The 15087-nt window shown below is 39.5% G+C and overlaps 2 protein-coding genes across 4 annotated transcripts in view; one reads left to right on the forward strand and one right to left on the reverse strand.

Moving 5' to 3' along the window:
- moto (minamoto) overlaps positions 1 to 15087 on the reverse strand; it is a 117614-nt gene that overhangs the window by 4974 nt on the left and 97553 nt on the right. Inside the window, exons 2-5 of one of the 3 annotated variants that reach the window (XM_074656139.1) lie at positions 3202 to 3242; positions 2780 to 2892; positions 769 to 866; positions 412 to 516 (exon numbers count right to left, since the gene is read on the reverse strand). In XM_074656139.1, the coding sequence (XP_074512240.1) occupies positions 412 to 516; positions 769 to 866; positions 2780 to 2845 (269 nt within the window). In that variant the 5' untranslated portion in view covers positions 2846 to 2892; positions 3202 to 3242. Of the gene's footprint in view, positions 1 to 411; positions 517 to 768; positions 867 to 2341; positions 2428 to 2779; positions 2893 to 3201; positions 3353 to 15087 lie in introns of those variants that run through there. The other 2 variants (XM_074656138.1, XM_074656141.1) reach the window with 2 other exon arrangements.
- Positions 6447 to 8824, forward strand: fzd2 (frizzled class receptor 2). The gene has a single exon (XM_074656128.1). The coding sequence runs from the start codon at positions 6649 to 6651 to the stop codon at positions 8275 to 8277; it is 1629 nt and encodes a 542-aa protein (XP_074512229.1). The 5' UTR covers positions 6447 to 6648; the 3' UTR covers positions 8278 to 8824.

Here is a 15087-nt window from a genome sequence, read left to right on the forward strand (position 1 = left end):
GCACTTAAACTGATACAGATTTTTTAGGTGGCCGAAATACGCTTTTTCTGCTGATCCTGTCCAAAGCCCCTTTACCTCACCACCAGGCAGCCCCTTCCGACATTAACTGAAGCCGTTATATCGCGGTCTTCAAGACCAGACCAGACTCAATTTACAAAACAGTCATTTTACCTCGCAGAATGCGGGAGTATACTGTACATACAACCCCACTTCAAAATTTTTTAAACAATCCTTTTGAGTTATTTCCAAACTTAGCACAGCTAACTTTGACTCATCTAGTGCTAGCATTCACAACATTATTAATAAGCTTACTTTGTAAACCTACATCACTGCTTTTTGCAATGGCTGAGTGGGCGTTTCCATCTGAAATAAATGGAACAGAACACAGATGGACCGGCCCTTTTGACATACCCTTGACTGTAGTAGCTGTCCTGTGAATCTGCTTCATCCAAAATATTTGACACTAGACCCTGTAGATCAGTCTCCCCGTCACAGTCAGTACTATCAGTGGGTTTCCTGCAAAGAAAAAAAACATGATGCTAGAATTGCACTCTAACTTTTCTTTTTTCTTTGAGAGCATTAATTTAACAGTATGGCTGACAACTTTATTTTTCTTCCATAATAAGACTTGCACTCAGTACATTTAACTACATCTGAATAACAGTATGAAATCCCAAACCTATTTTGATTATTTGACAGAATAGTAGTGTGATTGCCTAACACTACTAGAAGATAAGACTTAACCTAAACATAGTTAAAACTGAATACCTGTTTTTAATGCTGTTCTGGGCACAGTTGGTAAGGCAATAGGGATCATCATGAGCAGTGTGAGACCAGGGCGTGTAGGATGCTGCTGTGTTCTGTTCCTGTAGTGAGACACTGGGGTTAGCAACGTAGTGCAATAACATGCTACCATTCTTTCCACCACCTATATTTAAACTAGCCTGAAAGAGAAAGAAGCTCACCTGAAGAAAAACAAAAAACTTTACTTCTGTATTTTTCTTCCTCACATAAAGCAAACTGATGCAAATTACAAGATGTATCTTAAGTTCCACAGAAGCTTCAAACTATTAAAGTATACTGTGCTGAGACAGAATGTAAAAACACAAACGAGACAATTATTATAGCTGAAATGATTAATCAATTAGGTGATTGGTAAATGATGAATCAGCAGCCATTTTGATAATAATGCAATCCTATCAATTGTTTAATATCATTGTACGGTAAATATTTTTTTGTCGTACAAAACAAGCAATTTCAAGATATCTTTCAACACCTTGGGCGTTAGGATTTTTTTTATTTTCACCATTTTCTGGTATTTCACAGGCCATACAATTGATCGAGAAAATAACCAATAATAAAAATAATTCCAGCTTCTGAGATAATAATATAAGAAATCCTTAAGTACATTTCTGCTATGAACTGAGATAAATAGAAATAACTTGTACAAAAAGTTAAGGGATCAAGGGCCTGCTCTCCTGTCCCAGAATATAATACAAAAAACTATGATAATGTTGACATATATAAAACTTAAGATAATTGCTTTTTATTAAAAATAATAATAATAATAATTAATAACATTAATATTATACATTACAGGAAAAATTAATAACAGCATGGTATTCATATTTATTAGAGGTGGACGGCATTGATATGATACAATTCTAATAAAAGGCAATTATTTTATTAAGTTTTACATACATACATTATTATTAGTAGTAGTAATTTTAAAATAAAGTTAAGGGATCAAGGGCCTGATCTCCTGTCCAAGAATATAATACAAAAAACTATGATAATGTTAGATGATTCAATAGTTTTCCACCATTTATTGCCCCGTGATAAACCCCTAACTTGAGGTGTATGGCTACTGCAAATATACCATGTCATATAAAAAATATCATAGTATGTATGTGGGAATTTGCAAATGTGCTCTGATGCCCGTCAAAAGCCATTCTTGACCTCTCCCGACACATTTCTTGTTTTTTTTGTGCAGTTTTATATATGTGCAAATAAATTTAAAAAGAAAAAAAAGGTGAATATTTTTTTGTCAAACAAAACGAGCAATTTTTAAGACATCTTTTCATCACGTTTGGCGTTAGGATTCAATACTTATTTCACACAATCAAATGCAAATCAATTTATAACTTTTATATGATGTGATTTTTTATATATATATTCTGTCTCTCACTGTTAATATAAACCTACCATTACAATTATAGACCGTTCATTTATTTTTTCAGTGGGCAAACTTACAAAATCGGCAAAGGGATCAAATACTTATTTCCTCCACTGTATACCATGTCATATAAAAACTCATCATAGCCCTAAAATGACATCTTACCTGGCGCTGGTATTGTGGAAAGAGTGAATTTGTAAATGTGCTCTGATGATGACCGTCAAAAGCCATTCTTGACCTCTCCTGACAGATTTTGGGGTTTTTTTTGTGCAGTTTTATATATGTGCAAATAAATTTAAAAAGATAAAAAAAGGTGAATATTTTTTTGTCAAAAAAAAGAGCAATTTTTAAGACATATTTTCATCACCTTTGGCGTTAGGATTCAATACTTATTTTTACACAATCAAATGCAAATCAATTTATAACTTTTATATGATGTGATTTTTTTATATATATATTCTGTCTCTCACTGTTAAAATAAACCTACAATTATCTTTTATCAGTGGGCAAACTTACAAAATCGGCAAAGGGATCAAATACTTATTTCCTCCACTGTATACCATGTCATATAAAACTCATCACAGCCCTAGAATGACATCTCACCTGGCGCTGGTATTGTGGAAAGAGTGAATTTGTAAATGTGCTCTGATGATGACCGTCGAAAGCCATTCTGATCTCCCATGAACTTGATCTTTACTCCATTAACGTTACTCCTCCTGGCAAAAAAACACAAGATACTCATTGTTAATATGTCATATAAACATATGACACAGAAAGTAGATAGCTAACTGCTGTTTCAGAGAGAGGAGATATCAACTAGGTACTTTATTAACTAACTAGCTTTAATGCTAACTAGCATTAGCTAACGTTTGCCGTTACATTAACATAGTGGATTAAGCTAGCAAACGGCTAATTTGGACTAAACTTTCGCCTGTATTAAAAACTGCTTTCCTGCCAGGTAAAATGTGGTTAACTTCACCTAAACAAACCAAACTATCCTGTAGTAAAATAGAGTTTTAACCTACCTGCTGTGAGTTCAGTAACGTTAACTTCACGGACAGTACATATCCTCAGCTGCTCTCGAGCACAACTGAGTCTATCTGTGATATTGCGACCTCGATCTGAGCGCTGATTGGCTGAGCCGGGAAGAATTCTTATTTCTCGTCCAATCAACATCAAGCAGGAGATCTGAGCGCATAGCAACGCAAAGTGTCGGGTTTAGAAGGTAATCCGCAAATTGCGAAATTTGAGATCTTGCAAAAACTCTCGCGAGACTCGCTGCCCCCGATCCTAACCTTAACTATTCGAGATCAAATGACTTAACTTAAACATCTCGCGAGAGTTTTTCCCAACTTGCGGGTTCCCTTACGGCACAGATGGTGGTGGAGTTTATCAAGATTCAAGATTCAAGAGCCCTTTATTGTCATTGTGTAGTACAACGAAATTAGATTGTGACAATCCCATAGGTGCTAATGAAAAGATAATACAATAAAAATAAGAGATAAAAAAGAGATAAATATATAAAATATAAAAATACAATATGTATATTGATGAGATGACAGTTTTGCCAGATTATTGCACAAAGTGTCTGTTAGATAATTATATAATTATTGCACAGCATCATATAATTATTGCACAGAGTGATCAGCATGTTATTGCACATATCTGTAACAGTAGATTTACAGTATTTACATTGCAAAAGAGACACAAAAGTGACCAACATGTTATTGCACGTGTTATATCCATATGGTATAATGATAAATTCAAAGAAAACAAAATATGTACACATCCTATTATTATTATTTTTTGTTGTCATACTTTACTTTCTTTTCTTTTGCCTCATATGACATTTTTTTAACTTTATTTTCATTGTAATAATTGCATTTTTGCAGTATTTAGCTTTTTTACTACTTCAGTTTAATTGAGGTAGATTCAGTTAAAATGAAGTGTATTTAATTTACATTCAAACCAAGTTATTAAGATACATTTTGTTCCAAATTACTACATACAAACATGCATACATACATGCATATATACATACATAAATACATACATACATACGTACATATTTTTTGTACTTTGCACTACTAACTTTTTTACTGCCTTTTTACTAACATGTTTTGCACTATGGAACTGTGATGCTGTAAACTTGAATTTCCCTCGGGATCAATAAAGCTACTATCTATCTACCTATCTATCTATCTATCTATACATGCATACATACAGTACGTACAAACATTGATGTATTGATTGTCAAATTTTGATGTGGACTATGAACAGGACATGGACATTAAAGTACACTAGCTAGGAAAGTCTACCTCCTCCTCCTCCTCACGTGGACATAAATTACTTCAAGGCGAACTAGAAAGTCTGGTTGGGTCATGCAATCCAGCTGTGGAGCAAAGTTAGAAACTATCAGCAAAAATACGACCAGTGCACAAGCGACATTATCTTCAAAATAAAAGAATACACTTTGCCAAGTGTTGGTTGTATATAAAAGTTAATACGAAAAATGCCTTCATTTTATTAGAATTGAATGTAATTGATATAAAATGAATACACAATTATTATTATTATTATTATTATTATTATTATTATTATTATTATTATTATTATTATTATTATTATTATTATTATGCCGGTACCTTGGCATAAAATTCTACAAATGAGTCATATTCGTACACTTTGCCAAGTGTTGGCATATATAGAATTTAAAAAGATAATTGCCTTTTATTATAATTGGATCATATCACTGCTGTCCACCTCTAATGCATATAAATATTATGCTGTTACTAATTTGTCCTGTAGTGTATAATATTAATAAAATATATACCAGGTTAATGGATATAATTGATATAATATGAGTAAAGTATTATTATTAGTAGTAGTACTATTATTATTATTATTATTATAAGTAGTAGTAGTAATAGTAGTAATAGTAGTAGTAGTAGTAAGCATTAAAAATAATTCTAGGGTTCACAATTTTAGGGTTCACATAAGTTTTAGTTTTGGTAGCTTTCAAAAAACAAACAAACTATTGGTCAGACTCTTGATGAATAAATCAATATTAGTAGTTTATTATATTAAATATTTGCGCAATGCTTGTTGGCACGACATTCTACAAATGAGTCATATTCGTACACTTTGCCAAGTGCTGGCATATATAAAACGTAATAAGATAATTGCCTTTTACTAAAAATAATAATAACAATAATAATGAATAACATTAATATTATACATTACAGGACAAATTAATAACAGCATGGTATTCATATTCATTAGAGGTGGACGGCACTGATATGATTCAATTCTAATAAAAGGTAATTATCTTATTAAGTTTTTACATACATACATTATTATTATTATTATTAGTAGTAGTAGTAGTAGTAGTAGTAGTAGTAGTAGGTATTAAAAATATTTTTGTTTTATTTATTTTCACATAATCTTTAGTTTTGGTAGCCCTCAAAAAACAAATCAACGACTGAAAAAATAATAACAAATATTAGTCGTTTATTATATGAAATATTTGTGCTATGCTTGTTGGCACGACATTCTACAAATGAGTCATATTCGTACACTTTGCCAAGTGCTGGCATATATAAAACTTAATAAGATAATTGCCTTTTACTAATAATAATAATTAATAACATTAATATTATATATTACAGGACAAATTAATAACAACATGGTATTCATATTCATTAGAGGTGGACGGCACTGATATGATCCAATTCTAATAAAAGGTAATTATCTTAATAAGTTTTTACATACATACATTATTAATAGTAGTAGTAGCAGTAGTAGTATTAGAAGTAGTAGTAGTAGTAGGCATTACAAATATTTTTGTTTTATTTATTTTCACATAATTTTTCGTTTTGGTAGCCTTCAAAAAACAAATCAACGATTGAAAAAATAATAATAAATATTAGTCGTTTATTATAGAATAGAGACTTTATTGTCATTGTCATGGAAAACAACGAAAAACAGTTTAGCAGCTATTGGCAGTAAAAGCAAACATTAAAAGCAAAAATAAAAACATTCAAATCAAAAATACAAAAACATTCAAATCAAAAATACAAAAACATTCAAATCTAAATATATATTATAATATTATTATATTAAATATTTGTGCTCTGCTGGTACCTTAACGTATCAAATTCTACAAAATGAGTCATATATTCGTCATGTAGGGTTTTATTTTGAAAGCTATGACCGGAAGTTCTGTGTTGTCATCGTGGCTGCTTTGTGACTGTATTGAGTGAACCGGAGTTGTTGGAAAAGAAAAAAAGTGAGCCAGCAGCAGCAGCAGCAGAGTTTCAAAGCGGAGACCAGTGAGAGAGAGAGAGCAGCGTCCAGGTCTTCTTCGCCAGAAGAGTCTCACTTTAGTAAGTCAAGAACTTTTCACAGAACTGATGATAACTCACTAAACAAGTCCACAGCAAGTTAAAGTTGCTGTCCTAAACTTTGGGAAGATGTTTTTTTCTATTGCATTCCTGCTGCCTCTGCTGACATCAGCCCAGTATCAAGGGGACAACGGAATAGTCGTCCCGGAGCATGGATTTTGCCAGCCCATTTCAATCCCTCTGTGCACGGACATAGCTTACAACCAGACCATCATGCCAAACCTAGTGGGCCACTACAACCAGGAGGACGCAGGACTGGAGGTGCACCAGTTCTACCCTCTGGTAAAGGTACAGTGCTCGCCTGAGTTGAAGTTCTTCCTGTGCTCCATGTATGCTCCCGTATGCACAGTTCTGGAGAAGGCCATCCCTCCTTGCAGGTCCATCTGCGAGCGAGCCAAGCAAGGCTGCGAGGCCCTCATGAACAAGTTCGGCTTCCAGTGGCCCGACCGGCTGCGATGCGAGAACTTCCCGGTGCTTGGGGACGGTCAGATCTGTGTGGGCCAGAACGACTCCACCGCAGCCACCGTCCCACCCATCATAGCTGTCGCCCCTGGGACACATGACCAACCGATGGTCCCCGCACACGACAGGCCTTTCCGTTGCCCGCCGGTTCTCAAAGTGCCCCCGTATCTGAACTACAAGTTCCTAGAAGAGAAGGACTGTGCAGCTCCCTGTGAGCCCTCTAGGAGTGGTGGGTACATGTTTTTCACAGACAAAGAGATTCACTTCTCCCGCATATGGATTCTGGTCTGGTCCGTGCTTTGTTGTGCGTCTACGTTATTCACGGTGACCACCTATTTAGTCGACATGCAGCGCTTCCGATACCCCGAGCGGCCGATCATCTTCCTGTCCGGCTGCTACACCATGGTCTCCGTCGCCTACATAGCCGGCTACTTCCTGGGAGACAAAGTGGTGTGCAACGACAGCTTCACTCCAGAGGCCTATAAAACCATCGTCCAAGGCACCAAAAAGGAAGGCTGCACCATCCTCTTCATGATGCTCTACTTCTTCAGCATGGCCAGCTCCATCTGGTGGGTCATCCTGTCGCTCACCTGGTTCCTGGCCGCGGGTATGAAGTGGGGCCACGAGGCCATCGAGGCCAACTCGCAGTACTTCCACCTGGCGGCCTGGGCGGTGCCGGCCGTCAAGACCATCAGCATCCTCGCCATCGGGCAGATCGAAGGCGACGTGCTCAGCGGCGTCTGCTTCGTCAGCCTGAGCAGCCTGGACCCTCTGCGGGGCTTCGTGTTGGCCCCTCTCTTCATCTACCTCTTCATCGGCACCTCTTTCTTGCTGGCCGGCTTCGTGTCGCTGTTCCGGATCCGCACCATCATGAAGCACGACGGCACCAAGACGGAGAAGCTGGAGCGGCTGATGGTGCGGATCGGGGTGTTCAGCGTGCTCTACACCGTCCCCGCCACCATCGTCATCGCCTGCGTCTTCTACGAGCAGGCCTTCCGCCCGCACTGGGAGCGCAGCTGGGTCAGCCACAACTGCAGGAGCCTCGCCATCCCGTGCCCGATGCAGACGGGGCCCCGCATGACGCCGGACTTCACCGTCTATATGATCAAGTACCTGATGACGCTGATAGTGGGGATCACCTCTGGGTTCTGGATCTGGTCTGGAAAGACTCTACAGTCCTGGCACAAGTTTTACACCAGGCTGACAAACGGCAAACACGGAGAGACCACGGTGTAGAACGACATCTGAATGGACTAATGTGTGTGTTATTACCTGTTTCTAGGTAAGTAGCACAGTGAGGAAGCTATGTAGGTTTCTCACAACATTTGTATTCGCCTCAGCTTTATAGCCACACATGCATGCCAAAGTGAGGGTCAGGGGTTTGACAAAAGGGCAAGCTGGATAAACAAGGACTGAGCCTGACCGTCTGAACAAATAACAAGCATGGCTATGGATGCCATGTGCTGAAATGCTCTCCCTCCCCCCCTCTCTCTCTCTCTCTTAAAGCCACCATAAGGGCTAGTGATGATCCAGCAGCAGCGAGGGGGAAGAATGGCGGCTCTCTGTAAACATTACATGAAATTGTAAATAGCATTTTGTAAAAACATGAAATTATATATTTGTATTTATAGAAAGTAAATACTTTTCCTTATCTGCCACCTCTGCTTTACTTTTGCACTGTAAGAATGCCACATACCGTAGATCTAGACATGCATCCTTTTTTTATTAACTGCTGGTTATGAATTGTTTTTGTATGGATTAAAAGAACATTTCATTCATGATATCCAAGAAGCTTTTTCCGTTTCAGCCCACTCCTTTTTTAACAAAACAAAAACTAGGGCTGTCAAAGTTAACGCATCATATGAAAACTAGAAAATCTAAGGAATCCATTGGTACCAACCATGTCATACTATATCTTGTCGCAAAAGAGGCTAAATAACGCTTTGTAATAATAATAATAATAATAATAATAATAATCTGGCGAGGAAAAACTGGCATGGCCATTTTCAAAGGGGTCCCTTGACCTCTGACCTCAAGATATGTGAATGTAAATGGGTTTTATGGGTACCCACGAGTCTCCCCTTTACAGACATGCCCACTTTATGATAATCACATGCAGTTTGGGGCAAGTTATAGTCAAGTCAGCACACTGACAGCTGAGTTTGCCATGTTATGATTTGAGCATATTTCTTATGCTAAATTTAGTACCTGTTGAGGGTTTCTGGACAATATTTGTCATTGCTTTGTGTTGTTAATTGATTTCCAATAATAAATATATACATACAATTGCATAAAGCAAGCAAATATGCCCACTCCCATGTTGATAAAAGTATTAATTAACTATGGACAATCATGCAATTAATCGATTGACAGCCCTAAAAAAAACATGTTCAGATATAATGAAATAACTAAATCTAATGCTTGTTTTAAATTTCTAGTTCAAGTGAGTGGTTTTCTTTATTTTTCTCTTCCTTAGGTTCAGTATTTAATGATCGCTTTCTCTGATAAAAGAGCCGCCACGTTGTCTTCTCAAGGGGGTGAGGTGGTGTCACACCTGAACATCTGTTGCCTCAGACTGGCAGTAAAAGAGATTATTGGGATTCTTCATGGACTTAGCCTCTTACACAAGACTGTAGCCGCCTGAATACAAGAAGTGAGTTTATATCGAGACAATGGAACACACCTCTCCTTCTAATATATTCTGAAATATTTCACATCTACATGTGAACGAGAAACTGGTGCCAACCTGTAAGAATGCTTTCTCACACATGTAACATCGCCTCCCAAGAAGTGGCAAACAAAACAAGGAACCTCTTCTTTAGCCCGTTGTTAGAGACAGAGGGCTCGCTTAAATCAACACGAGTCATCTGGCGAGAGAAGTCTGTGCCGTTGCATAGGTGTGAAAACGTCCCCGCATGTCTTGTGTTTTTGGTGGAGTGAAAAAACAATGGGGTGTTCAGGTTTGCTGTGGTGTTACTTCTCTGGAGCCACCGTTGCTCCGCCGCCAAGTTGGAATCCCCCAAAGCCATGCACGGCTGAAACTGAACCGACTCTGCGGTGATGTCATGAAGTAGATGGGTGTGTTGGAGAAAGTTGATCCTCTTGCCTCAGAGCGCAGACTTTGGGCTAGAAGCAGGCGTTTGAGAATGGCACGCACACACAGCACAGTTACTGTGAGTGCATTCGTATTGTTGCTGCAACACATAATCACTATATTAGGCAGTATAATTACTGATATGAGCATATAGCTGAGCCTCATGTATTGGACAAGTTGATGTCTTGTATCCTTATCTGGGGTTGAATAAAGAAATAGCAGACAGGTAAGAGTGATTAAAGGTGGAAACAGATACTCCAAGGGGGGAAAAAAAGCATAAATCTCCCCTCTTACTCCCCCTCTGCCTCCTCCCATCCTCCCTCCCTCCCTCCCTCTCTCTGCTCAGATGATTGGGGGGAATGCGAGTGAGTCAGTGGAGCGGTGCTGGGCCTTTGCCTAGTGACAGACAGTCTCCTGTGTGCTGCTCACTTCAAAGCACCGCTGAAACCTGACTAGCTCCTTGTAAACAGTGCCGCCTGGCCCGAAGGCCCACTTCCTGCGCTTAACTCAACTTAATGGCTGGCTTGTTTGGCTTTGCACCGAAGCAGAGAGAACGAATGAGGAGAATGGAGAGAGAGGCGGCGTCGGGTGGGGTGCTGGTGGTAAAAAGAGAGATGTGAGATTGTTTTAGGGTTTAGGGGGGGGAGGGAGGAGGGAGGAGGGGTTTTGGAAAGCGTGATGGAAAATTCTGTATTATTCGGTTGCTTTTGTTTTTCTCCAGGGGAAAACAACAAAGAAAAGGGAAGGGAAGGAGAATCCAAATGAGGAGACGTGACTGTGATTTTGTGAATATTTCAACAGAAACATTGGATCTGGCCGTTAAAACTAAATGGAATCAGATGCTCTGCATTTAACTTATGCCAGGAAGGAAAAAACATTTCACAAAGTGGTTTTCTCTCAGTAAATCTTGATGTTGAGTCTCTTGAGTTACCTGGTGGCATTTCTCTTTATACATGCAGAGAACTGTAAGACATTCAGGTTTATAATGATAAACCCACATTAAAGAGAAAAGGATCTACTCACGTCGTGTGAAGTTACAGTTTGATACAGTAAGTTTATAATGAAAACACTGTGACAAACCCACTGTATCAAACAGTTCATATTAACTGTGCACACGAGGTGGGTAGTTGTCTAGATCCTTTTCTCTTTCATGTCGGCGCCCAGTTTTCAGTGGCAGCCGTCTCCCACGTTGTTGATCTCACATCTTAAATCTTGCATGCAGCCGCTTCCTGCTTGCTTAAGGCAAGAAGGGACAAGCCGAGGATTGGGGGTTAAGACGGGAAGAATGCTCCTGGAGTTGATATTATGATGTCGCTCTCGTTGGGAGAAGGCCTTGGCGTGTCAGAAAAGGATCACGTTGTTAGTCACAAGCGCCAGCGTTCTCACTGAGGAGTCGAGTTTGTGTGAATGTACCATTTTTTTTTTTACTGTATAAGAATGATATCAGGCCTGTGAAGGGGTTTTCAAACAGACAAAGGAAATCAGGATTGAGGAAAAAGGGGGAAAAAGAACTACCCAGACTTGTAGTAAGCCTGTTTCTAATCAAATCTTGGCACAAACTCAAGAAGAACTCCTGCTCTGAAGGCCAACACTGGATTAGTTGCAGTCATACATTATCCTAACCATAGGAGAGCAGCTGAGATTTTCCAGAGCACATACTATATCTATCTGTCTCGCTCTCCCTTGAAATCTCAACAGGAAGTGCAATATGTTCTTTCTCCTCCTATCATTGCTCTCAGAGGCAGCGGCAACTGTGAGTGGGACGGAGCGTGACAAGCTGGCAGGAGAGCGATGCTTTAATGTGCATTTCAGTTTCTGACTTTGATTCAGGGCCTCCAGCCATAAATACTGGTGCTGACAGTCACCGTGAGGAGGTGTCCTGCTTTTCTCCATTTATCTTGTATCCACTAAAATCATTTTTTGTTGTAACTTGACAGCCCTTTTACTCATGTTGAGGCCATATCTTTCACTGAAAAATATGATAGCAAGGTACTTTTTGCTGTTGAAGAAAAAGGATTTTCTTTGTTTTAATATCACTGTGATGATTTGTCCCCCTGGTCTCTTTATGACTTGCATCATGCCTTTACAAGATGTCCAGCTGTTCTTAAATCACAGCCTCTCATAGAAAATAATCAGATCAACATGGTGGCCTTGCAGCCGAGGGCAAATATAGTAGAAGTTGTGGAGAGGAGTTCCCAACTTCACATTCTTGGTGGCTCATTTTCGTGCCTCACGCACACCATTTGTCTGGGATTTTATTGCTCATAAGTGCACGGGACCACTCAGGGGTTTCTTTGACCAGGAAACAAACTAACTCTGTGATGTTAGGGGAGTTTATTTGCCCCCGTGTCCTTCAGGGCGACTCTATCAGGGTAGAAAGCGAGGGAGGGAGTGCCTCGGAGCCTCTCCAGCTGCTGAGCAGAGAGGTGCCGACAGCTGCGTGACAGATATTTTGGGAGCCTGCAGCACGCCTGGGATAATAATGGGCTTGATTGGGAGGAGTGTGCGTGTAGGGAAGGGAATGGTTAATGTGCATCCAGACGCCACAGTGTGTACACAACCGTGCCACTCTCGTAAACTTTCGGGGTGATGGCGCAATGACAAGACGAGGAGGGATGAAGTGTCTGGGGTTTGAAGCTACCGTGTTATGTCATCAACTTTTACATTTATTGAAATTTGATGATGGTTTATTGAGTTGCAAAGTTTGAGCTGAGTAGCCATAGAAACTAGACGTGTGTTTACCTGTTGAAATATTATTATCAGAATATGATATCGTGAAAAAAACCCTGCAAAAGAGTTTGTGGTTCTCAGACATGAAGCTACCGAGATGGATCACATTTCAGATTGTGAATACACTGATAGCCCAAAGCATTCTGTTTGATGTGTCATGTTTCATCGTGTCTTGTAATGAATCTAGAGTATGTTGTCTACTACGTAGTATGACATAGTCTGTCATAATTAGATTTATATGACTTACTGTATATGAGATATGTCTTAAAGACGTGCAATATCAGTAGATATTAGGGATGCAAAATAGTAAAAACCAAACTGTTGAATGACGTACAATCCGAACAGTGGGCTTGTTGAACCGTTGTACCTCTATTAAATACAGGCCTGCTAATTATTTGATGAGACATTATTAATTAATCCAAACATAGGCATTAAGTAGCCTGGCTTATTTCATGTATAAAATCAGTATTATGGTTTCATATAATATAGAAATATCATTCATTACTATTAGGGCTGTCAATCGTTTAAAATATTTAATCACGATTAATCGCAAATTATTTACACATTTTTTATCTGTTCAAAATGTACCTTAAAGGGAGATTTGTCAATCCTCTTATTGACAGTGGGCAAATATGCTGCTTTATGAAAATGTATGTATATATTTATTATTGGAAATCAATTAACAACACAAAACAATGTCAAATATTGTCCAGAAACCCTCACAGTTACTGCATTTAGCATAAAAATATGCTCAAATCATAACATGGCAAACTGCAGCCCAACAGGCAACAACAGCTGTCAGTGTGTCAGTGTACTGACTTGACTATGACTTGCCCCAAACTGCATGTGATTATCATAAAGTGGGCATGTCTGTAAAGGGGAGACTCGTGGGTACCCATAGAACCCATTTTCATTCACATATCTTGAGGTCAGAGGTCGAGGGACCCCTTTGAAAATGGCCATGGCAGTTTTTCCTCGCCAAAATCTAGCGCAAGTTTGGAGTGTTATTTAGCCTCTTTCATGACTAGCTAGTATGACATGGTTGGTACCGATGGATTCCTTAATTTTTTAGTGATGCCAGTATCTTCACTGTAGCTAAACTGAGCCCGCTACAAATCAAAAATTGCAAGTTACGTTACTGCATTAAAGAAATTAGTGGCGTTTTATTTTTCTTCTCTCTAATGTGCAAAACAAACTGAACCGAAACCGTGATCCAAAAACCGCAATACAAACCAAACACTGGGCTTGTTGATACAGTATAATGGCACCTTTATTGACTTTTATTTTGAAACTCTTGCACCAGCAACTAGACCACCTCCTGTACAGCATTGCTGTGAGATACAGAAAAAATAATTATGAGATGTTGCGAGCTATTTTGGCTTGTGAACAAAGCTTTTTCTGATCCAAACCGTCAGACTGTGGAAGTATAATTTCTTGAAATAACAATGTGCCAAAGGGAGTTTTGTTGCTGTTCATAAAATCAAGTCTAAAAAGCAAAACAATTCAACATCTGTGCATTTGATCAGCGAGCTTTTAATTATTGAGTCAATCAACCCCCTGCAGATACATTACAAGGCTGTAAAATCATTCTTATTGGCCCATTAATGCAGTGATGCAGCACTCTGAACACCTGCATCTGCAGGTAAACAAGGCGTGTTAAACAGAACGACGCAGCTCTGATCCAGTCTGTGTGACTCTCCCGTGGGCCCCAGCGATGCCTCAGGCTTCCACGATGACTTATTGAGTCGGCTCCTCTCTGGCGAGCGCCGGCCCCCCTGTTTTAATGGAGGCGCTCTTAACAGCACTTTCTGAGGAATTTACAGCCCTGGCTCCGTCCCACTCCCGTCCAGGAGAGGGAGGGAAGCACACTGCGGCCTTGTCCCAACAGAGCCGGCAGTGGAAATGTACCGCTTCAGGCAAGGTGGCAGCGCAGCTCCTGTGTGTGCCCATCTGTCTCCATATATCTGTTGGTGTGTGTTCACTTGGCTGTATGTGCTTTCTGAGCTCGTGTGTAAATTCAAGTGAATGAGTGAGTGGTTATAGGAGGGCTCCAGCTCTGTAGGTTCTCTCTGTAATTTCACTCCGCACACACGGCGTAATCGCTTCCATGTGGGCCCTCACCAACAACAGAGTGGTGGAGGGGCCTCTCTGCAAAGGTGGGAGTTAAACACATCGACTCACAAATGCTCTCTCTCCAAGGGAAAAGGACTGTTCACTTATGC

The sequence above is a fragment of the Sebastes fasciatus genome, chromosome 13 (genome assembly GCF_043250625.1).
Source record: "Sebastes fasciatus isolate fSebFas1 chromosome 13, fSebFas1.pri, whole genome shotgun sequence".
NCBI lineage: Eukaryota > Metazoa > Chordata > Actinopteri > Perciformes > Sebastidae > Sebastes > Sebastes fasciatus.

Excerpts from the sequence above, each read along its gene's own strand:
- fzd2 (XM_074656128.1), top strand. The coding sequence starts at position 6,649 with ATGTTTTTTTCTATTGCATTCCTGCTGCCTCTGCTGACATCAGCCCAG.